The sequence below is a fragment of the Theropithecus gelada genome, chromosome 14 (genome assembly GCF_003255815.1).
Source record: "Theropithecus gelada isolate Dixy chromosome 14, Tgel_1.0, whole genome shotgun sequence".
NCBI classification, from domain to species: domain Eukaryota; kingdom Metazoa; phylum Chordata; class Mammalia; order Primates; family Cercopithecidae; genus Theropithecus; species Theropithecus gelada.
This window is the reverse complement of record NC_037682.1, coordinates 46,192,123-46,218,782: the sequence shown is the minus strand read 5'-3', so window position 1 is coordinate 46,218,782 and position 26,660 is coordinate 46,192,123. Positions and strand designations below refer to the sequence as shown.

The 26,660-nt window shown below is 42.0% G+C and overlaps 1 protein-coding gene across 3 annotated transcripts; it reads right to left on the bottom strand.

Moving 5' to 3' along the window:
• Nucleotides 1–9,144: 9,144 nt before the first annotated feature.
• Nucleotides 9,145–26,374, bottom strand: E2F8 (E2F transcription factor 8). Of its 3 annotated transcripts, none has more exons than XM_025358019.1 (13): nt 26,212–26,374; nt 24,814–24,937; nt 22,582–22,860; nt 22,045–22,201; nt 19,465–19,779; nt 19,081–19,242; nt 17,256–17,393; nt 15,691–15,894; nt 15,301–15,388; nt 14,512–15,046; nt 10,789–10,921; nt 10,278–10,672; nt 9,145–9,899 (listed from the first exon to the last, which is right to left on the bottom strand). In XM_025358019.1, the coding sequence occupies exons 2-13, from the start codon at nt 24,826–24,828 to the stop codon at nt 9,717–9,719; spliced, it is 2,604 nt and encodes an 867-aa protein (XP_025213804.1). In that variant the 5' UTR covers nt 24,829–24,937; nt 26,212–26,374; the 3' UTR covers nt 9,145–9,716. The 3 variants fall into 3 exon arrangements, with proteins under 3 accessions (XP_025213804.1, XP_025213805.1, XP_025213803.1); XM_025358020.1 differs by having other exon boundaries at nt 26,122–26,339; XM_025358018.1 differs by lacking the exon at nt 26,212–26,374 and adding an exon at nt 25,255–25,696.
• Nucleotides 26,375–26,660: the final 286 nt, after the last annotated feature.

Sequence of the window (26,660 nt, the reverse complement as noted above, 5' to 3'; positions counted from 1 at the left end):
CGGGAGGTGGAGCTTGCAGTGAGCTGAGATCCTGCCACTGCACTCCAGTGTGGGCGAGAGAGCGAGATTCTGTCTCAAAAAAAAAAAAAAGTCACTTTATCCTAACAAGTAAAACACTGAACAAACTGAAAACTAACAGTTCTTCTTAGCTCCATGAAATAATTGAAATCACAGGACAAACTGCTCTACCTGATTTGGGCAGACAGTAGATCAAATAACCCACAATTGATTGGAGCAGAAATTTCAGTGGGAGCCAGTGTTGAGTTAATTTAACCAGTACTTTAGAGCTGGCTTTAAACAAAAAATTACAAGAACATGCTAATAAGCAAAAAACAGAGTTTGAAGAGACAGAGCAAGCATCATCAGTACCAGACTCAGATATGACAGGGATGTTTGAATTATTACAACAGGAATTTTAAACAATTGTGATTAATATATTAAGGAATCTAGTAGAAAAAGTAGATACTATGCAAGAACAGATAGGTCATGAAAGCAGAGAGATGAAAATATTAAGAAAGAATATAAAATAAATGTTAGAAATCAACTTTGTAATGAAAATGAAGAAGGACTTTGATGGGCTTATTAGCCAAATGGACACAGCTGATGAAAGGATCAGTGAGCTTGAGGCTATGTCAATAGAAACTTCCCAAATTGAAAAGCAAAGGAAAAAAAGACTTATGATAAGTGGACCATAATATCCAAGAACTATGGGAAAATTATAAAAGATTTAAAAAACATACAATGAGCATACCAGAGGAGGAGAGAAGAAGAAACAGAAGAAATAGTTGAAGCAATAAAGACTGAAAAGTTCCCAAAATTAATGTCAGACACCAAACTACAAATACAGGAAGCTCAGAGAACACCATGCAGTATAAAGGGCTGTTATTCAGTTTGTTTCCAGTTTGGGGGCAATTATGAATAAATATGCTACAAATATTAATACACAGCATTGTTTTATGTAAACATAACTCTTCATTTTTGAAGGTAAATATCTGAGTGGAATTTCTGGGTCATATGGTAAGTCTATGGGCAAGTTCGTAAGAAACTCCCCAGTCATGTGTCAAAGTGCCTGTGGGTTCCCACCAACCACATCCAGTTGCTCTGCATCTTCACCAGCATTTGCTGTGATCAGTCTCATTTTGCTGTTTCTTAAGTTTTAGCCATTTTAACAGATGTATAGTGGTATTTCAGTGTGACGTTAATTTGTACTTCTCTAATAAATAATGATGTTGAGCAATTTTTTAATGTGCTTTTTTGCTAACCATACATCTTCTTCAGTAAAGTGACTGTTCAAATCTTTTATCCATCTAAAAAATTGGATTGTTTTCTTATTGTGGAGTTTTGAGGGTTTGTTATATGTTCTGGAAACAAGTCAAAGGTGCTGTTAAAATCATCTGGAGAATGTTGACTTTTGTTTATTTTGGTAGGCAACCAGGCTGGTTAGGTTCATACCACAAGTTGTGTCTTGCCTTCTGAGGGCGGTGGTTCCAATGTCAAAGCCAAGAGGTAAAGAAGGAAAGAAAAACCCAGTAAACTCACTGGCATACATGCTATTCTTCTCTCAGGTAATAGTGTTTGTATTCTGCCCAGAGATTTTAGTTATAATCAGTGGAGGAGATAGACTGTAATGGGCTTACTTTGTCTTGTCCAGCACTAGTTCCGTAATGACAATTTATATACTGGATAGCGATTCTCCCAGATCATTAGACATCAAACCTGGCAACAAACCAGAATTACCAGAGACACTTTGTTTGCTTATTTACATATTTATTTTTGAGACAGGGTCTTAGTCTGTCACCCAGGCTGGAGTGCCATGGTATAATCATGGCTCGCTGTTTCCTCTACCTCCTGGACTTAAGTGATCCTCCCACCTCAGCCTTCTGAGTAGTCGTGATTACAGGCATGCACCAGCATGCCCAGGTAATTTTTAAAGTATTTTTTTGTAGAAGTGGGGTCTCACTATGTTGCCCAGGCTGGTCTCAAATTCCTGGGCTCAAGTGATCCTCCTGCATTGGACACACAAAATGCTGGTATTACAGGCGTGAGCCACCATGACTGGCTTCCTGGGAAGCGTGAAATAATATAGATTTAAGGGTTCCACCCTAGACCAATCTCCATTAGAAGCCCAATCATCTGTCAAAGATGCTTTCTGGTGTTTCTAATACAGTCAACCTGGGACTGATTTGGGGGCCCAAAGTTAGGGTTAAGCTTGGAAGTTTGTGAACTACTGGATAGGACGATCTCCAAGGCCCTTTCCAGCCCTGAGATCCTCAGGCTCTATATTATTCAGAATATCCCATTCACAAAGATGCTTGTTAACGAGGCGCCATTCTATTCAGTTCCCTCAAAATTTCAACTGAAGCTATAGATCACATAGGTCATCTTGACAAAAATCCCAGAGAAGATTAAAAATATGTAACTGATAGCGGCTGGGCGCAGTGGCTCACGCCTGTAATCCCAGCATTTTGGGAGGCTGAGGCGGGCGGATCACGAGGTCAGGAGATCAAGATCATCCTGGTTAACACGGTGAAACCCCATCTCTACTAAAAATACAAAAATTAGCCAGGCATGGTGGCGGGCGCCTGTAGTCCCAGCTACTCGGGAGGCTGAGGCAGGAGAATGGCGTGAACCCGGGAGGCGGAGCTTGCAGTGAGCCGAGATTGCACCACTGCACTCCAGAATGGGTGACAGAGCGAGCCTCTGTCTCAGAACAAAACAAAACAAAACAAAAACATGTAACTGATAGCAAGATCAAGGTATTAAAACCGACAGGAGAACGGATAGACTCCCCAGTCTGTAAGATTAGTTTCATGGAAATAACAACTTCTTGCAATAATAGCAGCAATAAAATTTAAATCTGCTTTATATAGTGCTTGCCAAGAGGAATATCATGTGTGCTCAAGTCCAAAGATTAGTGGTTTCATTAAGAGCCTCCTTTCCTCCCTAGGATCAGCACTTTCCCATACATTTCACCAAATTCTTTTGGTTGAGTGCAGGTTCTGCTTATGTGCTAGGAATCACCAGAGAGTTTGAATTTGCTTTTCGTAAAAATTTATTTCTAAGGACCTCAGAAATCATCTCCTTGGGCTTACTTCTGTAAGGGTGGAAGAGGAAACCAGCCCTGACAGGTTAAGTGCCTTATTAGGGAGTGCCTTATTAGGTTAACTGCCTTATTAGGGAGGCTGAACTGGGGCTTGAAGTCAGATTTTGGCTCCTAGGATGTGCATGTCCTACTTCTCTGAGTTGAGTCAAGTGAGATGTTGGATGCAGAGCCTCTTCGCATGTTAACAACAGGTCAGATAGCTGCAGTTGGCAGTGGCTGAGCTCCATGCAATGCATTTGTAAAGGGTGTTTTCACCTAAGAATGTTTCAGCTCTTGGATTTGCAGCTATGAAAATACTGGCAACTAAAATGACTCAGAACTTGCAAAGTGCCAACTTGCTGGCACATCCTATTCTCTGGGCACTGGGAAGTGGATGGCCCTTGGCTCTCTCTGGAAATTTTTTCACCCCATTTCCTCTCAAAAGTGCCACATGGTATTGTAGAGCCAGGGTTTAATCAAGTGAAGCAGAATCTCTATGAGTTACGAAGTAAACGATTTCTTATAGAAATCAGATCTTACACAATTGTGAGAGAAGCTGGGAGAGTAAAGGTTGGAAAGGGCTCATTGGAGGATTGGAGTCACAAACTGGACAATCTGAGAAGCCGACCCTGTCCAGCCACCACGGAGGGACTGTAGGGGAGGAGCTGGTGTTAGAGGCATATATGGGGGATTGGTGCCTCTGTGGGTCTGCATCGAAGCTTCTGGTGACAGGGCTGGAGCCGCTGCTAGTCAGCAGGACCCGCCCTCAGGAGGAGGCGGTGGACAAAACCTGGAGGACAGCCAGGCAGCTGGAGTCAGGGGCACTTTTGTGTCTGTCACTGCATCACATTGCCCTGGCGTTCTGAGAGGAATGGTGGTTGTTTCCTTTCTCTCTCCAACATGGTGTGCAAACTCCTCTTTGGGGCTCAAAATCACAACCCTAACATGAAGGGGTTTTTGTGAAACGTTGTTCCGGCTTAAGAAACTTGATACAGAACAAATCACCTCAAGTATAGAGCCTGAAATAGCAACAGCGGTCATGCCTTGGGACTAATGCCATGGAAGCACTGTTCTCATTTGCCATGAACAATCTGGAATCAGCCTGCTTCACCACAGTCTGAACACGCATGACGGCGCCAGGCGGCCCGAGCTCTGGAGTGGGGGCCTCAGCTCCAGGCACAGCTGCATGCACACGCTGGCGCTGCACAGGGTCTGTCCCTCAAGCTTTCTGATATTAACTTCCACAAAATTGGGCCAATAATAACTATCTCGCAATATTCTTTGGAAGTAGATATAATAGTAGATGCTCAATAAAAATTATTCCTTTTCTCTCCCAAGTGCCACTTGTTCCCCCGGGTCATCTAGGACCTGTCCTGTTAATCTCTCCAGGTAGAAATGACCTGATCAAACTTAAACTTGTTCAACTCGCCTTATTTTGCTGTTGTTTTGTTTTGTTTTGTTTTGTTTTAGGCTTTTAGCAGCCTGAAGCCAAGCTTTTTCAGGTTCTGTCTCTAGTGATAAGCAGAAAAGAGGGATGGGAAGGGGGCTTTACTGGTTCAACTAGAAATAGAAACTAAGAACCCATGAGTGTATTCATCCCCTTAGACACTGCTGGAAGTGTTGAATTTTGATAATGAATGTAGATATGTAATTCATATTTCGCATTCCTGGCATTTCATCGTGGTCCTAGATTGCCAGTATCAACAAGTTCCAGTTTGTGTGGATAGTGAAAAAAAACCACTGATTGGCAAGGGAAACATCTGCCATCAATTTATGGCCTTTTCCTGCAGGAGAGGGATGGAGCCCTTCTTAGACCATTAGACCAAAATCTATTGACTTGGACATGCAAGATCTATTGGTTTAGAAAAGTGAGTTTGGTGACATGAGTTCCCTGGGGATCGTTCAATTTTCCTGGGTCAGAAGAGATAAATTACCATTCTGTAAAGGTATCTTGCCATATAGGAGGGAAGCAAACATATATATATTCATGAATCTTCACATATAAATACATATCTATATATATTCATATAAAGCAAAAGAGATACTATGTATATTCATAGATATATGTACTTAAAGTAATATAAAAAACATATATACATGTACATGTCTATCTGAGATATAAATAATACTTAGGATAGAGGGGCAAGACAAGTAGAAGCTGATATCAAATTTGGAGTCACACAACCACAGAGAAAAAAATAGAACTTGAAAAGGATAATATTCTGAAGCCATTAATTTGAAGAGGATGTAGACCTATACATTGATTAGCCCCTGAAGGCATTATGGTATCATAGGTGGCTTAAACTGTGTTTGTTGAATTTGAATTTAACAAAGCAACAGTGCTCACGAATTTCTGAAATGTGAAGAAAAGGTTAAATTATAGTCAAAGTACAGTTCTCTAGGAAATGGGAAGTTATATTATCATTTTAGAAAGATTTTAATTCATAGTAACAAATAAAATTGTTCTTAGGATGAACTTCTAGAAGATTCACACATAGAGGATACTTTTATTAAACAAAGTAGGATGACATAGGCATTGTTTTGCACAGCACAGTGCTGATCATATGGTAAAAACTGGTAAGTACTTGAAAAAGAATTCAGTGTACACAGGGCCTTTTAAAAATGCACTTGATTACTTGACTGCTGGAGGACACTGATAATATATTCCCTATCTACATTTTTCTGCAAAATGTTGACAATCACACCAAGTCCTCATTTAGCCGCTGATTGGATTGAGCTAGTTACTGGCCTGCGTTCACTCAAACGGGATACTAAAATGCAAAATTACTTTTTAAAAAGTTGACTAAGAGATTGATATCTTTTTCAACCTAAAATAATAACACGTTTCCTTTGAGCTTATCTCTTATTTTAAGCCCTCAAGATATGAAAACTACTACTGATAAATACTGTAAAGAATCCACAGTGAACTCACATTCTTTTATATAATTAGTAGGATTGCTCAGATGGCTTATCTGCTTTAAGTTCTGAAAATCTCTTTATCATTTATCTGCAGGAATACTAATCACTTGGGAAGGACAAGGCTGAGAGAACTTGTTTCAGTCGATTAAAAAAATTTTTTTTTTCATCAAATTCTATTGCTTGAGTTTCCTGGGTTTCTTATATCTCTTAATTCAACTACTTCCCTTTCTGGTATCTGAAATCGTACTTTACATCCACTTGAGCATAGGTGAGTTACTTGCATTTTCTGGTGAGATAAGCATTTCTGAAGGCCTTTTCTATTCATTCTCTGGCTGAATTTTGCCAGGCCCAGGGAACAGGGAACAACTAGTCTGAGAACTAGGAAGCCTTTGCTGTGGGTTTCCTTCTGTGATCTGGTAAGAGCCCTTTGGCTACCAGCCACAGAAATGACTGGCAACATTAAGTAAAAGAAATTCTTGGAAGGATAGCAAAGGCCCAGAGACTCAGCGGATGTCTGAAAACCAGGTTTGAAGATGGGCCGGTGCCATGGCCACTTCAGAGGCTGGGAAGCAGGAGCTTCAGCAACAGTTGCAGCAGTAACAGACAGTAAGAACAACACTGCTAGGATGAGATGGAACATCCAATCCCGGGGGACTGGCCCAGGCTGGATGACAAGTCTACTCTTGCTAGACATGGATGGGGTTCCCAATTACAGTCCACTGGGCTCCATCCAACATGGAAAATGTCATTCCTTAAAGGAAATAAGGAGGCAGTTTGGGAAAAGAAACTTTTCCCATTGCATGCTGGCCAGATGACTTTGTCCACTACTGTGCTACTACCTAGTATCTTTAAAGTTGCTTCCAGCTTTGAAAACAAATGGAGAGTGCTTCTCCCATTAAAGCCGTTGGAATTACCACATCCTAGGGATGTTTCCGTCTATGAATGCCTATGAAACCAATGAACAATAATAGGACAAACTGGAAGACTTTTGTGAACAATGGGGGTTTATGTGGCTGTAATAGTTACCTATCACTGTATAACAGTATTACCACAAACTTGTATCTTAAAATACATGTTTATTATCTCATAGTTTCTGTGTGTCAGGAATCCATGCATGGCTTAGTTTGAGTCCTCTGTAGGGTCTTATAAGGCTTCAATCAAAGTGGAGATAGGAGCTGTGGTCTCATCTGAGGCTTGACTGGGGAAGAGCCACTCTGAGCTCACTCAGGTTGTTTGCAGAATTTGTGGCCATATGCAGGACTGATTTCAGTTTTTTGCTGGTTGTTGGCTGCAGCCTGCCTTTTGCTCAAAGGCTGTCCACAGGTCCTTGCCACTTTGGGCCCCCCACCAACATGGCTGCTTTGATTCCTCAAAGCCAGCAAGGGAGAGAGACTACAGCAAGATGGGCATCACAGTCTTATGACATGTGACCACAAAACCACACACACAATTACAAATCCCATCACCTTTAGTGTATCCTATTGGTTAGAAGCAAGTTACAGTCCCAAGCACACTCAAGGGGAGGGGAGAACACAAGGGTGTGAACACCAGGAGGTGGGGATCAAGGGGCAACCTCACAAACCTGTCAGAGAAGCAGTACTGGGGGGACAGTGTCCAGAGCTGCCTGGAAATCTAACACCTCCTTTCTTCCTATGCATCAAATTTCTCCGGGAGGGTAATTCTTCACGTGGAGAATTGATGAGGGGAACAAAACAAAACCTTGGTTTCCAATCTCTCTAGCTCAGCCACAGAGGAGGGGGAGGCAGATGCAAGAACTTCCTGAGAGACACAGCAGCTGTCTGTCTTGGTGTTTGTCTCATAGTTCTGTGTAAGCAATTAAATCTAGTAGTCTCTACAAAACTATATATTTTGTCTGTATCTACCATTTGGCAACTTACCCTTTCTGTTTATTGTATGGAAATGCTTTATTCATGTGTACATACTATCTTTCCCGACTATAAGCACCTTGAAGGCAGGGGCCATTTCTTAAATCAGAGACCATTCACCTGTTTTCTAAGAAGGATAAAAACAAAGGCAAAGGTACTTTGGAGGAAATAATTCATATGGGTTCTCTAGAGCTGCTAGGCATGTCTCTAGAAGTAAATGGGCAATGGATAATGAGGTCCAATAGACATGAGCTGAGTACTTGCATACGCTAGCAGTGTGACCATGGACTTGTTGCTTTAATCCCTGTGAGCCTCAGTTGTAGCTCATAGATATGATACATTTGAAATGTGTAACCCTGTCTACATATAGTAAACATGTAGGAAATAGATACTATGATGCTCCTTTAAGACCCTGACCAGGGAAAGCACTTGTCAATTCTCAAGGTGCAATTCTTCCCATAAGGGGGTCAAAGAGACGCACACTTAACACATTGGAACTTGTTCCTTCTCTTGGAGCTCCTGGGGGTTTGGTACAGTAGTTCTCCAGGTGTGGCGGACATTAGAATCCTTACTCCTGTTTTCACACCCCTGGAGCTGGGCCATCCAAGAAGTGTGTTAAGAGAGCAGGTACAGGAGGCCGAGACGGGCGGATCACGAGGTCAGGAGATCGAGACCATCCTGGCTAACACAGTGAAACCCCGTCTCTACTAAAAAATACAAAAAACTAGCCGGGCGAGGTGGCGGGCGCCTGTAGTCCCAGCTACTCAGGAGGCTGAGGCAGGAGAATGGCGTAAATCCGGGAGGCGGAGCTTGCAGTGAGCCGAGATCCGGCCACTGCACTCCAGCCTGGGCGACAGAGCCAGACTCCGCCTCAAAAAAAAAAAAAAAAAAAAAGAGAGCAGGTACAGACCCACCTCTGCATAGAGCAGGAAGCGTGGGACAGATGCTGGTCACGTCAGGGCCCCTAGACACCTTCTTTTCATTTCTAATCTCCCGGAGTGGGGTAGGAAGCACATGGGACTTAGCTGGGTGTCCTTGGCCAAGCAACAGCCTCTCCAAAGCCAATTTTACTTCTGCAAAAGTGGAGCAATCTCAAGGGTCAAAATGGGGGACAGAATGTAGAAACATTCTATAAACTTTGCATATCTAATGGCACCCAGGATGGGTACTCTTTACTGAGAATTTGCCTCTGTGATTAGGTAAATTTTAATTTTCTCCCAACAGTGCCCTAACTGGCCAAATGAAAATGCTAACTACATTTTAGAAAAGTTTTAATTTGAACAACTTATGATTAAAAATACATTTTATAAATAATTTTTCCATAGACTTGATTGAGGATTGTTGCAAACTTTACAAAAAGATACACTGCAACAACAGATTAAAGAAATTACAAAAAATATAGCTATACTCCTATTTAAAAATACAACATTATACATCACACAGCGTTTTCTTTGTGCAAAATGTTTAAGGGAATGCTGTGTTAGGCATGTCAAACATATTTACTCAGAGGGAAGTAAACTTTAATACAGTTACTTTGCATAATGGTATAGGCACAGCTAAAATAATGGATTTTTTCCCCCCAGAAGTTAATATATCTTAGAGTTCAACATTTTACTTTTATTTTGTAGGATTGAAAGCTAAACTTAGCTTTATACAAATATATGTGTGTGTGTATATATATATGTACGAAAACAAATATCTGATTTCACATTGAGCAAATCCCCAACGTATTTACAGTATTTTCAGAGAATGTGTTCTCCAAATCAGTCTGTGTACATTTCTCTATTAAACAACTCTTTAGAAAATTAAACTATGCCAACATCTGTTGATTAATGGACATCCTCTGTTGAGACTTCCAGTTTTCGCTGTGGGACAAAGAGAGTTCCTAAGGAGGTTTTATTAGCACCATCAAAATCCATGCAGAATGAGCTGGTTGGCTTGGTGGGTCCACCTGGGGTACGGAAGAAACTTTCGGCCACTAATTGTGACCCTTTGGGTGTCACAGGAACAGGCTGATTGGAAAGAGAAGAATGGACAAAAGACGTCAACCACACAGATACCTAATCTTACCAGACTTGGAAGATTGGGCTGGATGGATATATTGCACATTGGGAAACTGGCGTATCTGGAAATTGGCGAAGGAAGCTTTAATGAGTTTTACATTCTCAATTATTTTTGTTAGGGGAGAGACAAAAATCTCATGATAACCCAATAATATGGATGCCTTGGACACTCTTCCTAGGTTCTGGAAGTAACATAGGCCTTCAGTCTCCTGACTCTCTCATCCTTTCCCTCTCCAAAGAGGGAAAGCAAAAGTGAGTCTCTTATGACACAGATACTTGGGACTTAATAATTCCAGGAAAAATTAAATTAAGTAGAAAGCCTCTCACCTGTTGTGCCCCTGTCACAGCAACTGATTGTCCATTTGGCTGGCTCTGGCCTGGGACTGGTGAGTCATAGTTGGTGGCCCTTCCTTGCTGAGTGCCTGCATTTTCTGGTACGACATTAACAGCCTCTATTCTTGGAGACACAGGAACGATTCCAGGCCCAGGGCTGGCAGACATCTGCACACTGGGTGAGATGAGTCCCAAGTGCTGCAGGGTGAAGTTTACAATGGCTGAGCTTGGGTTCTGGATGGGAACGGGGTGGCTTGAAGCGAGAGCCGGGCTGTTCCCGACAGGTACGGCTGCCACGGAAGTTGGTGAGACCATTAGCTTCAAAGGTGTTACATGAAAAGAGGGAAAATTAACAGCAGTGAGTTCAGATGATGTCACTGGAATAACACCTGGAAAGAAAAGGGGGAAGATATCTTAAAAGCACAGACATTTATCCAAGAAGTTGACAAGGCTTAAGTGAACTTGAGACCGGCCCACATCTGGTTAGTGTTTTATGTGCACTCACCTGCAATTGGGGAGCTGTAAATCCTGTGGTTTGGGGAAAGAGCACCTGAGTTTTCTTTACTAGACAAAATGGACTCTGCCCCCAGGGATGAGCACTGGGTGAGAGGGATTAGGTATCCTGATGGGAACAAGGTCTAGAAAACAAGGAGGAAGGGTTTATTTTACACACAAATACAGGAAGAAAAACAGCCACGTGCCTCTTTCAGGACTAACATCCCTTGGTGGTTGCCTCATTGGACCAAAGCCTCCAGTGGTGTGGGCTGCAGGCAGGCTGGTCACCTGGCTCCTAGAGGAGAATCCCCTCCCACCCTTTCCAATGCTTGCCCCGAACAATACAGAACATGTTTCTTAAATGCCACCTGTGGTCTTAGGACACCTCTGGATGCTGGCAGTGACCCTGCTTAGGGGTAAGGATTCATCCAGCACACCACTCTCACATTGATAACCTAACTCCTGCTACTGGACTCCTTGGTATGATGTAGTAGTAACTGATTGTTCTTGAATTATATAGAATGGTATTTCCCAAAGAGCATTCTGAGGGCCCCTAGGTACACGGGTTGCAAATAGGCATTGCTTGATTCATGGTCAAATATAATTGGAAAATGCTGAATTAAACAAAGTCAAATCGTGTCTTTATTAGAGGATTTCCAAGAGACTTTAATGGTGGCATGCATTAAAAATCTCCAAGTGGGGCACACAGCAGGTAGCATTTCCCAAATTATATGGCAACAATATTTTCAGTAGGCATTTAAGGAGGACTAGTATTTTAAGGCAACTTTAAATGACACTGATTTAGAGAAAAGGGGGCTAAACTATGGGCCATGGGCCAGTTCCCACTCCCTGCCTGTTTTTATAAATAAAGTTTTATTGGAACACAACCATACTCATTCATTTATGTACTGCCTATAGCTGCTTTCCTGCTATAATGGCAGAGTTGGATAGGTGCAGCAGAGCCCATATGGCCCTAAAACCCAAAAAATGTCTACTATCTGGCCCTTTAAAGAAAGTTTGCTGGCCCCTGATTTAAAACAGAAATTATATAAGTGAAGATTTCTTTCTAGTACTGCTTGCTCTAATGATAACAAGCAGTCTTAAAATACACAAAGTACACCAGAGTTAAAAAAATTACAAATAAGAGAATTGATGAATTCATATTAGAGACGCACATGCCATTGAGCAAAAGCTTTAGGCAATAAAGTTGTATCACAAATAGAAAAGGCCCAAGGATAGGGTTCCATGTACCTCCCAACATGCCTACTAGATCACTGTACTTTACCAAACAGAAAAAGATTACATGGGTGGCTGAACTGCATGAAAAGTCTGCTTTAGCCTCACCATAAGTAGGACTGGCAAAAGCTAAAAACTGCTCTTATAAACTAGGGCCCTCCTTTTATCTTCCTTCAGACCCTTCTTCTCTCTATTGTCAAAACAACAGTTTAATCTAGTTGTTAATAGGTTTTTTCCTTGGGAACAAGGGAATTCAGAATCCACAAAGCTAAAAGTATACCACAGTTTTTAATTTTGTTTCTTAGGCACTTGGTACCACTCAAAATCTCTACTAGTAGGTGCCTTGAAAACGGCTGGAAGAGATTTTTAAGGGGCAAATTTAGGTGCTTCACGAAGAGCTCCTCTCTGTTAGCTTTAGTTATATTCTCTCATGGTACAAATTATTCTGATTGCTGGTTTAACTCTTTCAAGTCTTCAGTAAAACCCATAGTAATAGAATAATAATTTAAAAATTTCCAACCAACTACATTCATTATAAAATCTTTTAACCTATAATGCCAATTCCCCTTTTTTAAAAAAAATTAGAACTATTAAATTGCAGAATGAATCTGACATATTTGAACTTGAACTCTTCTAGCCCATGGTAACCCTCCCACCCCTTCCTCCTATCATGCCATCTTCATTCCTATCATTCACTACCTGATATGTTTGTGTTTTTTTGCATACTTATCTTCTTTCCACCCCTAGAAGTGTAAATTCTCAGTAAAAATTTGTTGAATGAATTAACACATGAATCTCTCATTGTCTTTGTTTTGCTCAGGTCATACTAAAAAGAAATGGTTAAAAGTGGGTTGGGCATGATGGCATATGCCTGTGATCTCAGCACTTTGGGAGGCCAAGGTGGGCGGACTGCTTGAGCTCAGGAGTTTGAGACCAGCCTGAGCAACATGGTGAAACCCTGTCTCCACACAAAAATAAAAAATTAGCCAGACATGACAGCACACCTGTAGTCTAAGCCACTTGAAGGATCACTTAGGCCTTGGAGGTCGAGGCTGGAGTGAGCTAAAATCATGCCACTGCACTCCATTCTGGGTGACAGAGTAAGACCCTGTCTCAAAAGAAAAAAGAAATGGTTAAAGTTTCAGACATATAAAAAAGAAGCAGGAGTGTATGGAAAATCTATCCACTGAAAACCCTAATCCTGAATAACTATGTAAGCAACAGGAGACCATTATTAAATCATACCCGTTGGCCAAAAGAGGTTATGGATCTCCCAGAATATTGAATCAAGCAAAGTCGTGTGATTTCCCCCTTAGTATATACATTAAATACAAAATGATATTATGTAAGATAGTAGATGTTTTGAATGGTTACCATGAGGCCATCCTCAGGGAAGATTTGTCAAACTCTAAGCTTCCTCTTCAATAACAACAGTAACAGATAATACCTTTTAGCTTATACGACGTCTTAAAAGGATCAAACCCTTTTATGTGTATCATCATGGAATAAATTCACTTAACCCCACAAAAACTATAATATGCCCACAGGCAAGTACCCAAAAGCAATTGCCACCAAAGGCAGGTACTGGGTTAGATTTGATCCAGAGCATAGTGCTTTATACCCAGTAGGTGATGAGGAAAAAACTGATGGAATAAATTCTTTACAGATGCAGAAAAATAAGACATGGAGAAGTAAAATACCTTGTATTAAGAGCAGGGGCAAAATGACAGATTAACTTTTACTTGTACATTTAGTGGTATTTATTGGATGATACAGTAATGTCTTTCATATATAATTGTCCTAAGGGACAAAAATGAGATACTGTATGTAAAAGTGCCTAATATCTGTTGTGTCTGCTATATGTGGGTAGGTATCCAATAAATATTAATTCCCTCCTGAACTAATCTCCACTTAGGAAAAAAAAATTTATCTTGCACGTCGAAATCTCCAGAAACTAATACATGAACTATATCTACAATTTGCCAAGATCAGTTTGATTTTTCTATTTACATAAAATAGAAATTATGATTTAAATTTTACGTAGAAAGTAAAAACGGGGAGCAATTTATCTTCTAGGCAACAGATGCCAGTTACATGACATCAAACAAACATTAGGTAGTGACTCAGAAAGCAGGAGTTACAGGAACCCTGTGCATCCATTTGTTCATTTGGGCTTACGTCTGCTTGTAAATTATTTATGACTTTCATGACAGGTGTTTCCATTCCAGTGTGTGATGGAGAAATGGACTTAAGGACAACCACCCGTGGTACTTTAAAAAGAGAGCAAATAATCCCTTCCTCCAAAGGTTAAAAATGTCCCTGCTATCATCCCAGCCAGGGGATTAGTTGTTGAGGGCCTCATTTGGATTATGGGATGCTAAGGAACAGTTCCTTGTCTTCTGAGAGAATGCTCTTCAGTAAATTTCACAAGTCACCAATCTTCCTGTAATAGACTAGGGAATTCCTAAAGCTTTGTGCAGTTCAAGGCTGTACTTACTGTGGAGACATTTTCAAGTCCTTTTAGTTCCTCTCTAAATTTCTTTTTGGAACCACTGTCCTCGAGCATGCTTGCCCTCTTTGAGCCTCTTTCTCCAGCCAGCTCCCTGGTTCGACTCTTTGCCCCTTGCCTCTCTGGTGCTGGCAGTAAGCTTCCAGGCCTGGTAGAGGCACTGGCCTTTGAGGTATCATTGGCTGCCTTCTCAGTGGTGGCATCTGTGGAGTCTTTTGTTCCAGCAGCTTTAGAAGAGTGGGTGGTGCAGACTGTGGGGCTCAGGCCTTGGGGTGGCATCACACTTTGGTGGGCTTGAGCAGGCTGCAGGTAGATGGCATAGGATGGGCCTGAAGGGGCCTGAGGTAGGATCAGGGGCACTGCTGATGACAATGGGCTGGGGATCAGGGGAACCACTCCCAGGGGCTGGATGAGGGATGGTGCTGTTAGCTCCATCTCAGCATTCGCTGGGGGGTCCAGAGGGGCTACTGGTTTGCAGGGTCCAGATCTTGCCAGCTGTACTTTCACTTTCTGTCTGGATTCACTAAAAGACAAGATTTAATACACGATATGATGGATATACATTTTCTCTGAACTGTTCTACAGCTTTAAGCCTCACACTGAAGACACGCTTTTATGGAACATGCAGATAATTTCTGTAATGAGTGAATATGAGATACAGAAAAGATTAGCTCTCCAGTTTTCAAGGCTAGTGCTTCTTTTCACATAAAATAAGTAATCCTAATAATGCAACGTAAAAGTAATTCATCCTGTTATTAAAGAGCATTGCCAACCTACCTCGATTGCTCTTCTAACTGCATTTTACAAATAGCTGCGAGCTGAGCCATTTTACTTGGGAAGGGTGTAGAATTCTGAGAACTCTCAGCTGGTAAAATAGAAAGGAAGAGAGCATCAGTCAAAGCTAAAGAATAAATGTTCACACAGATGAAACCTCACTGAAGTCAGAGGAACAGAAATTTGTATCTCTCCTCAAAGTTGCATAGCAATTAAACAATAAGCCCCATAAATGACTTTTTAAATTTATACATTAGTTAGGCTTCAAGAGGGTTTGGGTATATAGATATTGAAATAATTCTCTGACAACTATCGCAAGGATCAAGTAAGCTAAACAAATTGAGATAAAAGGGAATTCTTCCTAGCAGATCCCTGACATTCCTGAAAACTTACCTTTGTTGGTCTTGATAGGGCTACTGGGAGCAGAATTTATCTTTCTCCGATCACTTTCTATACTCTTTACCAATTTGATAAGAGATGGGTGTCGAGTAAAGTTTGGTTTTCCACGTGTGGAAAAGAGATTTTTGGCACAGTTCTCTTTTGAAGACCGTCTCACCTCCAAATCAGAGGGAGTAAAAGGAATGACTGGGCTGGAGCCTGAAACAGAAAACATCTGTGTATTAAAACCTGGATGGCTCAGTTTCCCTTTGGGATATGAAATAAAACAATTTTAGGAATAAAAGTGGCAAGTTACAGAGCACCGACCATGTGCCTATCACTGTTCTAAGGGCTTTACAGAGAAAATCTTGTTTGTCTTATTAAATGAATTCTGAGACACAGTATTTCCTATAGTTATTAGCAATTTTTCTTTCTTAGTGATATAGAAAGAATTGTGCATCTTACAATCAGTGGAGTCTTAGATCTGATGAAATAAGGGTGATCCTCACAGCTCCATGAGGTAACTGTCCCTCAAGAAATGCAGCCCCGTGTCAGTGATGAGAGCTCTGACCCACAGAGACATTAACCTACTGGCTCAAAGTCTCTCAACTGGGAGCATGTGGGCCTGGGATATGAACCTGGTCAGTATGGCCCCAGAACTTTCACTCCAAATTCCTGCACCAAAGGACCTCTCTCTGAGATTATACCAAAATCACAGTAACTCCACTGAGGTGCCATTGTTCTTCCCATTTCACCAATGAGAAAACTAAGCCTCGAAGAAGTAACTTGCCTCAGGCTGCAAAGCCAGAGTGGCAGAGCTGGGAATGGAACCTAAGTTTCCCTCTGTCTCCATGGCCCACGTTCTTGTCATTTTCAATGATTCTGGGCGGGGATCTTTGGTAGAATGCAAAATGTCAGCATCGCAGAGTTAAGATGAAGACTAGAAATATCTACTTTGATACCAGAGTGAACTCATTTCATATTCTCAATGGGCACAGGTTCTGTTGTGGTCACTGTGCCACATAGCAGCAATAGTGTTTTATGCTTTGTGGTGCTTTCAACTTTCCGAATCCTTTCACATACAGACTCTACTTCTTGAACACAGGGAGGGAGGTTGTTATGGATCTTGGTTTGCTGATGGAGCCAGTAGCCAAACTTTCTATATTGCCATTCATCTTGAATCATCTTTTCAATCATATATATCTTTTCCATGTGGGGCTGTGAGTAGGAAAGGGAAGGGAAAATATCTCCCAATGTGCATTAATTCAAAATAATGAAGCAGGATAAAGAAAATGTGGTACATATACACCATGGAATACTATGCAGCCATAAAAAGGAATGAGATCATGTCCTCTGCGGGACATGGATGGAGCTGGAAGCATCATCCTCAGCAAACTAACATAGGAACAGAAAATCAAACACCGCATGTTCTCACTCATAAGTGGGAGTTGAACAATGAGAACACATGGACACAGGGAGGGGAACATCACACACTGGAAATTAAAAATTAAAAAAAACACACACACATACACACACACACACAAATAATAAAGCAAAAGGTGAAAGAAAAAAATACATACCACTGGTATTTGGACTGATTTCTGGGCCGGTCCATTTAAAAGCTGGTTTTCGGCCTCTTTCCTCTGTAACATGAACTTTCTTGATAAGCTCCAGGCTACTCAGAACATTAGCTATATCATACAACCTCCTAATTTTTGCTGGGAAAAAAAGTATATATACCACTTAATGGAATAATGAAAAGATCAAAGAATTTTTCTTCAGAAAGACTTCATATATATTCTAGGAGCTGTCTTAACCATCAATGTCAGACAGAGAAACATCTGCCTCCTTTTAAGTTCTGGTGATACAGCTTTAATTACCATAAAAAAGTTTTAAATATTTAAAAGACTCAGTTACTGCTAGTACTCTATGCTGAAATGACAATAGCATATGTTGACAAAGAAAAAATGACTTGATGAGATCACCCTATCTGAAACTATGTTACAGACTATTTCAAAAATAAAAAGTCACCATTCCTGGGTATCTCCTAATGAGGATTCAGAAGAACTTTATGAACAGAGAAATAAAAGTATCAGTGACAAATGTCTTGCTTTTCTGCTTGCAATGGTTTATAACAAAATGTATTTACTATAGCAGCATGGAAAATTCTGTACCCCATCAACATGTGTAATTTTTAAAATATTGTCTTTATGTAATATGCAAAACATAGATCTGTGAATTTGACAAATCTCACGTATCTTAAAGAGTTTTGTTACAAAAAGTCTGTTTTTACTGCCATCCTGATAGTACAAATTACAAATCAAGTCTCCTTCCTAGCCATACCAGAAGGTTCTGACTTCCCTGGGGATTCAGTAACTTACACCTCTGCAGTTCCTGGAATAGTTTTCAAGGTTATGACTAACCAGTGAAACAAAGATGAAAACTATCTGGTGACTCACAAAAGGCAAGTAACCCCTCAGTAGTATCAGGATGTGTTTTCTGAAATTGCAGATCTCCCAAGCCAAGTGCCCCTCCCCATCCTCTGAGCACTTCTTTCCACACCCTTCCTGCAAAGTCTGGTGTAATGGTGAGGGCGTAGCTCTTTTGTTAGGAATCCAGTCTACAGTCCCTTCCGAATTTTGAGCAGATAATCTAGCTAAAACCATTCCTTCAAAATGGCAGGCTACCTATGCTGCAGGTCACTTCTGGGGACAAGTTTATGAGTCATTTATAAACCCTCTATATCAGCATCAGTGGAAGGAGACCTGGGGTCCAGATCCACTTTACAATTTACTCTCATTTAGAGCTTACACAGAATAGATTCTTCCAGTGTTTACTTTTAATGAGAACAGTGTTACAATATCAAATGAAGCAATGTGTCAAATAAGAGTAGTGATACTTGGCGGGGCATGGTGGCTCATGCCTGTAATTCCAGCACTTTGGGAGGCCGAGGTGGGTGGATGACCAGGTCAAGAGATTTCACCAACATGGTGAAACTCTGTCTCTACTAAAAACATAAAAAGTAGCTGGGCATGGTGGCGCGTGCCTGTGGTCCCAGCTACTCTGGATGCTGTGGCAGGAGAATCGCTGGAACCCAGGAGGTGGAGGTTGCAGTGAGCCAAGGCCGCGCCACTGCACTCCAGCCTGGCAAAAGAGCGAGACCCCGTCTCAAAAAAACCCAAAAACAAAAAAACAAAACAAAAAAAAGAGTAGTGATACCTATGTATCATAACGAGTTAGCTAAATCAATATTATCATGGCTTCTGGGAAGAAGTGAAGATATAAAAACATAATTAGAGAAGATCTGTTTATGCACCTATGTTTCCTAATTTGGAAATGAGTTTACGACTGAGATTTTATTGTTTAAGAATAGGTTCAAAAATCCATGGCAGTCATGACACTTACTTTTAAACTTGCTTTTATCCAAATCTTCCACATGGTCCTCCCCAATTAAAATCTTGGCAGCAACTTCTAGGCTTACTATCTGAGGCGTTGACACCAAAAACAGCATCACAAATTTCTGGCTCATTACCCTTAAAGACTTGTCTTTGCGGCTGTTTACGGACGCTTTAGAGAAGGATGAGGATTAGAGAATTAAAATTCATAAAGGGACAAGTGACTTCTAAAGTAACAAGGCTAAAAATACCACCACCTGATCATACAGCTGACAACTGCGGCATTTGAACATTAAAGGCAGCAGTAGCTTTAGAGCCGTGTTCTCCACAGGACCTTTTCCTTAGAGAGAGGACAAATGCCACGCAGCCTGGGGTTTTCACTACCATCTCTCACCTGCCCGAAATTCCACTCCAGGGAGTTCCACGAAACACACATCTGGGTGTCCATTTGGGCCAGTGTTTGATTTGATGATATGATCCTCTATACTGTAACTCTTAATAAAGTCAAACTCTTGCTCATATTCTTTCTTTTTGATCATCATAATCTGCTCGGCATACTTATTCTCCTCCCCGACGCTCTTCAAGGTGCCAAGGGTTTGGTTGAGGTTGTGTCGCCCGTGCCAAGTGTACCTGTTTTTGGCGAGGCGGCTCACCATATGTAAACTCTCTAGGACGTTCACGATATCGTAAATGCGACGACGTTCAACATCTACAAAGAACGTGCAATTGTGTGTTACAGATTTTTGTAACTTGTTTAGAATTGAATAGCGTTTTCTTCCATGGTTTATTCGTCAGTAGGTCCCGGATAATATCACTTTCCTAACTGTACTGTAAGTGTACATACTCAACAAATACTGTGAAGGTGAGAAAGACATGTCTTTGCTTTCCAAGGGTACAAATCATATGAATTAGAAAGGCAATAATTAATGAGGGCCTAAGATGTGCTACACAGCTTTAGGAAGTTTTCACCCTAAACTTGTGAAGTAGGTATTATGATCTTCACTTTAAAAAGGATGAGAAAGGCTGGGCGCGGTGGCTCACGCCTATAATCCCAGCACTTTGGGAGGCCAAGGCGGGCGGATCACGAGGTCAGGAGATGGAGACTATCCTGGCTAACACGGTAAAACCCCGTCTCTACTAAAAATACAAAAAAATTAGCCGGGCGTGGTGGCGGGCGCCTGTAGTCCCAGCTACTCGGGAGTCTGAGGCAGGAGAATGGCATGAACCCAGGAGGCGGCGCTTGCAGTGAGTGGAGATCCCGCCACTGCGCTCCAGCCTGGGCGAAAGAGCGAGACTCCATCTCAAGGAAAAAAAAAAAAAAAAAAAGAATGAGAAAACAGAGGCTCAGACCAGCTAAGTAGCTCACCCTCACCCGCAAAGAGCTAGCAAGTAGCAAACCAAGTCTTTAAAACTCTACATCTCACACTTTCCGACCCCTTCCAATACCTACAGGTACACACACACCCATCTATAATGATCATACGATAGAAACAAAATGCTGAGATTTCAGAAAAGTACAAAAACCATGATGTAGTTTTTAAAAACTCACATAAAAATAAAATATCCCATTTTGGGTCTAATTTTGCTTACTTTCTAGCTACCATTAACAATGTGATATTAGTAATTCTGTGACTCTCATCTATCTATTTAAATTGGGTTTTCAATATTCTGTAATGGTACAATTCTCTTCGTTCAAGAAACTTAATTTCAATTTAAATATTTGATGAGATCAGCCTTTCTGGAAAAGTGATCAATAAAACACTATTTTAATAAGGGTGGATCCTACTGACCTCTTGCTGTTCCTGGAATCTGCCAGATATGCACTTGCTTTGTACTAGCTGTTCCTTCTGCCTGGAACCCTTCTCCCTGATGTCCTTCCAGCTCCCTACCTTGCTTCTTTCAAGTCCTTGCTCAGATGTCACCTTCTCAAGGAAGCCTGATCTGACCACTTATGGCAAAGCACCTCCCCAGCACTCCTGATCCCTTGACCCTGATCTACAATTTATTTTTTCCACTATGCGTGTTACCTTCTAGCATGTATTATCCTTCCTTACTTCCTATATCCTTTACTCAGTATCTATTGCCCCACTAGAATATAGGTTCTAAGAGAGAAGAGATTTTGCCCTTTTTGTTTATGGATGTATCCCAGGCTCCTACAACATTGCCTGACACATAGTAGTAGGAGATTAATAGATATTTGCTGAACTTCCTACCCAGCTACCATTAAGCATATATGAAGAGTAGATGAATCTAAATGGCATATTCTTAAAATGTGAAATACAGTTGATATTTACAAACACGTATTAGAAGGGCAACTTTTCTTCACGGGGTGATTGCTTTGTATTAAAACGTGTTATCTTGCACAGCACATATCTTCACAGGTTTAGATTAAGATACCCACATGACTCCAAAGGTACCCCAAATTTGTCACAGGCCCCTTTTTAGCTCCAAATAGATTCAGGTCTTTGAACAGAAGATAAAAAGGGGCAGGAGGAATAACTTGTGCCCAACACAAAACATTCAGAAAACTAGTCCTCAGAATAGTGCTGGAGGTCCAGGAGTGCACAGGTCCTGTTCCCACTCACAGAAGCTGATCCTCAGCGTCAACTAGGAAGATAACCATTCATCAGCCTGATTCTTCAAGAACAGGAAGGCAGAGCAATGAGGCAAAAGTTCACAGCTGTAACTTTGTAAAACAAGTCATAAGACAATATTGCCTTTCTTTAAAGCTTCAGAGAAAACTGCAGTCAGAAGCAACCTTCATTGTGATTTTTTTGCCTCCAAGATTTGCTGAAATTTGCAACTACTTGCCTTCATTCTTAAATTAGAAGAGGGCTTTAGGGATAGAAAATTTCCATGTCGCCTTATTTGTGTCCTTTACAAACACTGGCTAGATGAGCCGGGGTCTGAAGGAGTTAAGTCCATAAAGCCACTTTAATTATTAATTCTTTCAGTGAGTTCTTTGCATACTTACTAAGTTCCTCTGCCACTTCGTCAAGGCAGATGTCATTATTCACAGCAGGGTTGGGATAATTAGGATATCGTGCTAAGAACTTATGACACAATAATCCTAAACTTTTCTCTTTTCGACTTGGCTGGCATTTCTCAAATTCATCTCCAGATAAGTGTTCCTACAAAGGAAAAGGTAAACACTGTCTTATTCTAAAATAAAGTTTGACAGATTTATTAGGGGCATCTGTGCTCGATGACTAACACCAACTTACACACGCTTAGCTTCAACAGCTGCAAAGTCTGGGTGGGAGAAAAGGTTGGTGGCGGGGTGGGGGAGTACAAAACAATTGGCAAACCTGAAAGGAAAGCCTGAAACGAAAATAATGCAAAGATTCAGAATTCCCAGTGCTATATTTCTTGGGGTTCAAACCTTTCTGGTGCTCTGAAGGAAGTTAATAACAGACTTCAGGGGGTGATGCTTTAAATTGCTGGCACTTCTCCAATAGCTACAAGCCCCCCCAACAAATTTCCCAGTCTCCAACCAGTCGTGAAAACCTACGTGTATATAGTCTTTGGCCTCAGGTAATCCACTTCTGTTGTCAAACAACCCCCTTTTCTGATCTCTGTTGCGGATCTCAGGACTCACAGCACTGATGAGCATTTTCAGGTTGGCTGTCGGTGTCCACGGCTCTCCCTGGGAGCCTTCTTTGGGCTTGGTGGGTGTGGTTAAAGGGCCAAAGTCAGGCTGGATCTCTGTCAACACGATATTTGCTGTGGTGGATTCTTTCAGAGGTGTTTTCATTAGTCCCCTTTTATGTGGCTCACAAAAGAGATTTTCCTGGTTTAAAAAATGTAAATAATTAAATCCATGGTAAAACAGGATTTATCAGACAGCTTGGATTCCAGAAATTGCATAATGAATAGAATCATGCCAAGGAAAAAATGTCTAATGAGATTGTAGAGTTGAGGAAATTAATAACTGTATTCTAATGGTCATGTGATGTGTATTGTCCATTCTAATAATTACACTTCCCATTTTTAATTTTGCAATAAGGCCTAAATGTTTTCACCTTTTGTTTCAACCACTGAAAAAACAACTTTAGTTAGGACTTATAATTGTATTTTGAAATAGTTTTAGATTTAAAGAGTAGCAAAGACAGTATAGAGTTCCCAAATGCCCTTCACTCAGCTTCCCCTAATTGGACTGACAATGTTAAATGATCTCAAACTCCTAGAAATGACTTTTGTTTACTCATGGTACTGTAATAAGTAAAGGCCTACAGGGCAGAAATTCTTATCCACCTAGCATAATGGCTGCATGAAATGGGTGCTAAATAAAATACCACTGAAGAGTCAGAGAGACAAGGAGACAAGGGTGAGGGATAGCATATGGTCAGATTTATCAGGGAAATCCAGAGTGTCCAACAGCAGGATTTCTGACCAGAAAAGTCTGCTCTTTGAACACACACTCCCTCACTTTCCAGATAGAGAAAATGGAGCCCAGAAAAGTAAAATTATTAGGTTGGTGCAAAAGTAATTGTGGCTTTTGCTATTGAAAGTAGTGGCAAAAACAGCAATTACGTTTGCACCAACCTAACAGCTACCTAAGACCACAAAGCTAGATCCTGGCAGAGGCAAGATAGCCACTGAGACAAAAGGGAAAATTAACAGCAGTTCATAAATAAGGCTAATGGAGACTATGTTCCTTCCAGTTTTGGACACCAGGGACTTCACATACTACTCTCATCTTTATCTATTTTAAAGAAAATGCTTGGAAGAGCAATAAGTAAAATAATAGGCAGACCAAATAACCAAGAACATGGATTAATGGGACTTGCTGTGACATCTTGGGTTTATCAAGCTCTTTTCCGTTTGTATGTTCATGGAATCCTGCATTCCTAGCTTGCAGAAGAGAAGATGTAGGCTGAGAGAGGTCACACAGGATGGGAACCTGGATATTCTCACTCCAAGTATGGTGCTCTTCTTACATAGAAGTCAGTGTGGTGGACCCAACAGGAGCTCCTTGCAGTATGTGCGTCTGAGATGTGCTGATCTGAGAATAGGCTTTTTCTTTGCCTCACATTATCAGAAGCAATAGTAATTCTCTTATTTGACTAACATCTAAAACTACTAAGAAACGTGCATGTTTAAGTTCACTTTTTTTTAACCTATCAGTAGTTGGACACCCCCCAAAGACAATTCTTTTGTAATCTTACAAAATATTTGCCCCCTAAACAGAGCATTTTGCAGAGCCCATAAATAAGCTGCCAATTTGGTAAAAAATTATCTTAAAAAGAAATTCAGTCTCCAATCATGTCAAACCCCCTTTCTGAATTTCAGTTGTTCAAGAATCCTCAGAAATGTTGTAATGAAACTAACGAATTCTTGAAGAGGGGTAGGTTTGCCCCTTTACAATCTTTCCAGTTTTTAATGATTTGGTAGCTGTCTCCAAGACATACATATAGAAAATATATTTTTAAGAATAATAAAATTTGTCAGTTTCATTACATTTCTGAGGATTCTTGAACAACTGGAATTCAGAAAGAGCATTTGACATGATTGGAGACTGAATTAAGATAATTTTCATTTTTTAAACTATATTAATTAAATTAGTATATATTTTAAACTAGATATTTTTGAAACTATAAGGTTCATTTTTTCCAGGTTATTACAGAGGCTAACCAAGGATGTGGCATTAATAAGATCTATTGGATAGGGAAAAATTATGGAGTTAAATCCGGATGATACTGAATTTAAAATTGCAGTGATGAATATTGAAGTTATAAAGTACCTTTTCGTTCTCCATTCTGTAAATTCCTCATACATTTAGAGTTTAAGAATGAAAAATCTGGAGTTCCTCCCCAAATCCCGATGGTTCAAGTAGTCCAATCAATTGGACTAAAAGTTTTAATATCCTTAAAGAAAAAAGGAAATAGAAAAAGTTAGAGAAAAACAAGAACCAAAAGATCTGTTGAAAATTCCTTCACGGACAACAGGCTACGGAAACAAAGACTAACGAAAAATGACAAACTATATTTACATTTTATTCTCGACCAGCGATCGCCCCACTGGGCGTAGAACGCCAACAAATGCCAGTAAATTCCTTCAGCAAACGGATCGGCTGTCCTAAGACTTCAAGCAACCCACAGAATTTCTAGTGACAGCCCTCTCCCATCTGTAGAAAAGGCGGGCCATTCTCTGGACCCCAGCAAATACTTTAGCAAGCACCCACCTGTTCGCAGATCTGGGCTCCGGACTGAGCGCACAAGCCCAGGTCCCGGCTGAGCGCACGCGATCCCAAGTAACTGGGTACAAGTCTGCATCTAGATGCCTGGATTTCTCCCCTTACACACACGTGCACAGGCTCAGCAGTAAAGTCATGGGAGGTTGCTTGACAGGAAAGTTCCAAATTCAGTCCCAAAGCTCCAAGCATGCAGCTGGGCATTTAAAGAGAGTCTTATAATTAAGACTTTTTTTTAATTTTAAAAAGAGCTTTCTTAAAGATACAAAGCACTATTTAGTCCCTATTCGGGTGGCCAGTTCACACCACGGCGTTAGACTCCACCTTGGAAGGCGGCATTTGCCCAATAAGGCAAGCAGGTACAGTCCCCTGGCAGCCACTAGCTCGGTGCACTTCCCTCTCCTCTGGGCCAAAGGCCCTCCCCCAGGCCCTGTCTGCCCGCCGCCCGCCCGACAGTTCCCGGACAGCATCATCGTGGTTTCCAGGACAACAATTTCCGACCAACCAGAGGGCCGGAGGCGGGCCTGCGATTGGCCGACGGCGCCAGGGGCGGGGCCGGACCTTCCGCCTTCGATTTAAAAATTTGGCGCGGAAAGTCGGACCGTGGCCGGCGCCTCCCTTTAGCTGCGCGGGGCCTGAGCGCGGGCAAACCCGCGCCCGGAACCACGGCATCCCCGCCCCTCCCCCTCGCTCGCCCCCGCCCCTCTGCGCGGGAGCTCAGCTCCTCCCTCACGGCCCCCGGCGGAGCGGGAGGCGGGAAACGGCCGCCGCTGCGGCCGCCGCCACTGCCACCCGCCCGAGCCCTCTCCCGATGCCGCGTCGCCCGGGCGCCGCGCCGCCCCTCTGCGTCCCGCTGACCTGTCAATCCACCTCACGGCGGGAGCCGGCGGGGGCTGAGCCGGGACTCCTCAGCACTGCTGCCCCTCTCAGGCCCGGGAGCCCGCGTACCTGGCAGTCAGTCAGTCTTTCCGCAGCGCCGAGGTGGGTGCCGGAGAGAGACTCCGGGACCGGGACTGGCGGGCCGGCTGGCGGGCAGAGGGAGCGTGACTGTCCAGGAGCAGCCAAGCCCCCGATTTGAAATTAACCCGCTCCCGGCGCGAGCCGATCCCGCGGGCGGGGAGGGCCGCTCCCCTCCCCCACGCCCGCTAGCTCCGGCCCCGGCCCCCGCGCGCCAATCCGAGCCTCCCGACCGTAGCCGCCGGCGAATCGGTGCAGGCGCCGCCCTCCGCTCCCGCCTCTACGGCAGAGTTGGGGGAAAAGTTCAGCAACTTTTTTTTTCCTTTTTTTTTTTTTTTTTTTACATACACCCCCTCCCCTTGCTCAAAGTTGGGGAATAAAATTTGGCCCGCCCGGGGCTCGCGGGCTGGGCCGCAGGCGCCCTGCGATTCCCCGCATGG

Excerpts from the sequence above, each read along its gene's own strand:
- E2F8 (XM_025358019.1), bottom strand. Across the intron at positions 10,673-10,788 it reads TTACAGCTCCCCAATTGCAG|GTGTTATTCCAGTGACATCA; the intron begins GTGAGTGCACAT and ends TTTTCTTTCCAG. Across the intron at positions 9,900-10,277 it reads CTGTGACAGGGGCACAACAG|CCTGTTCCTGTGACACCCAA; the intron begins GTGAGAGGCTTT and ends CTTTCCAATCAG.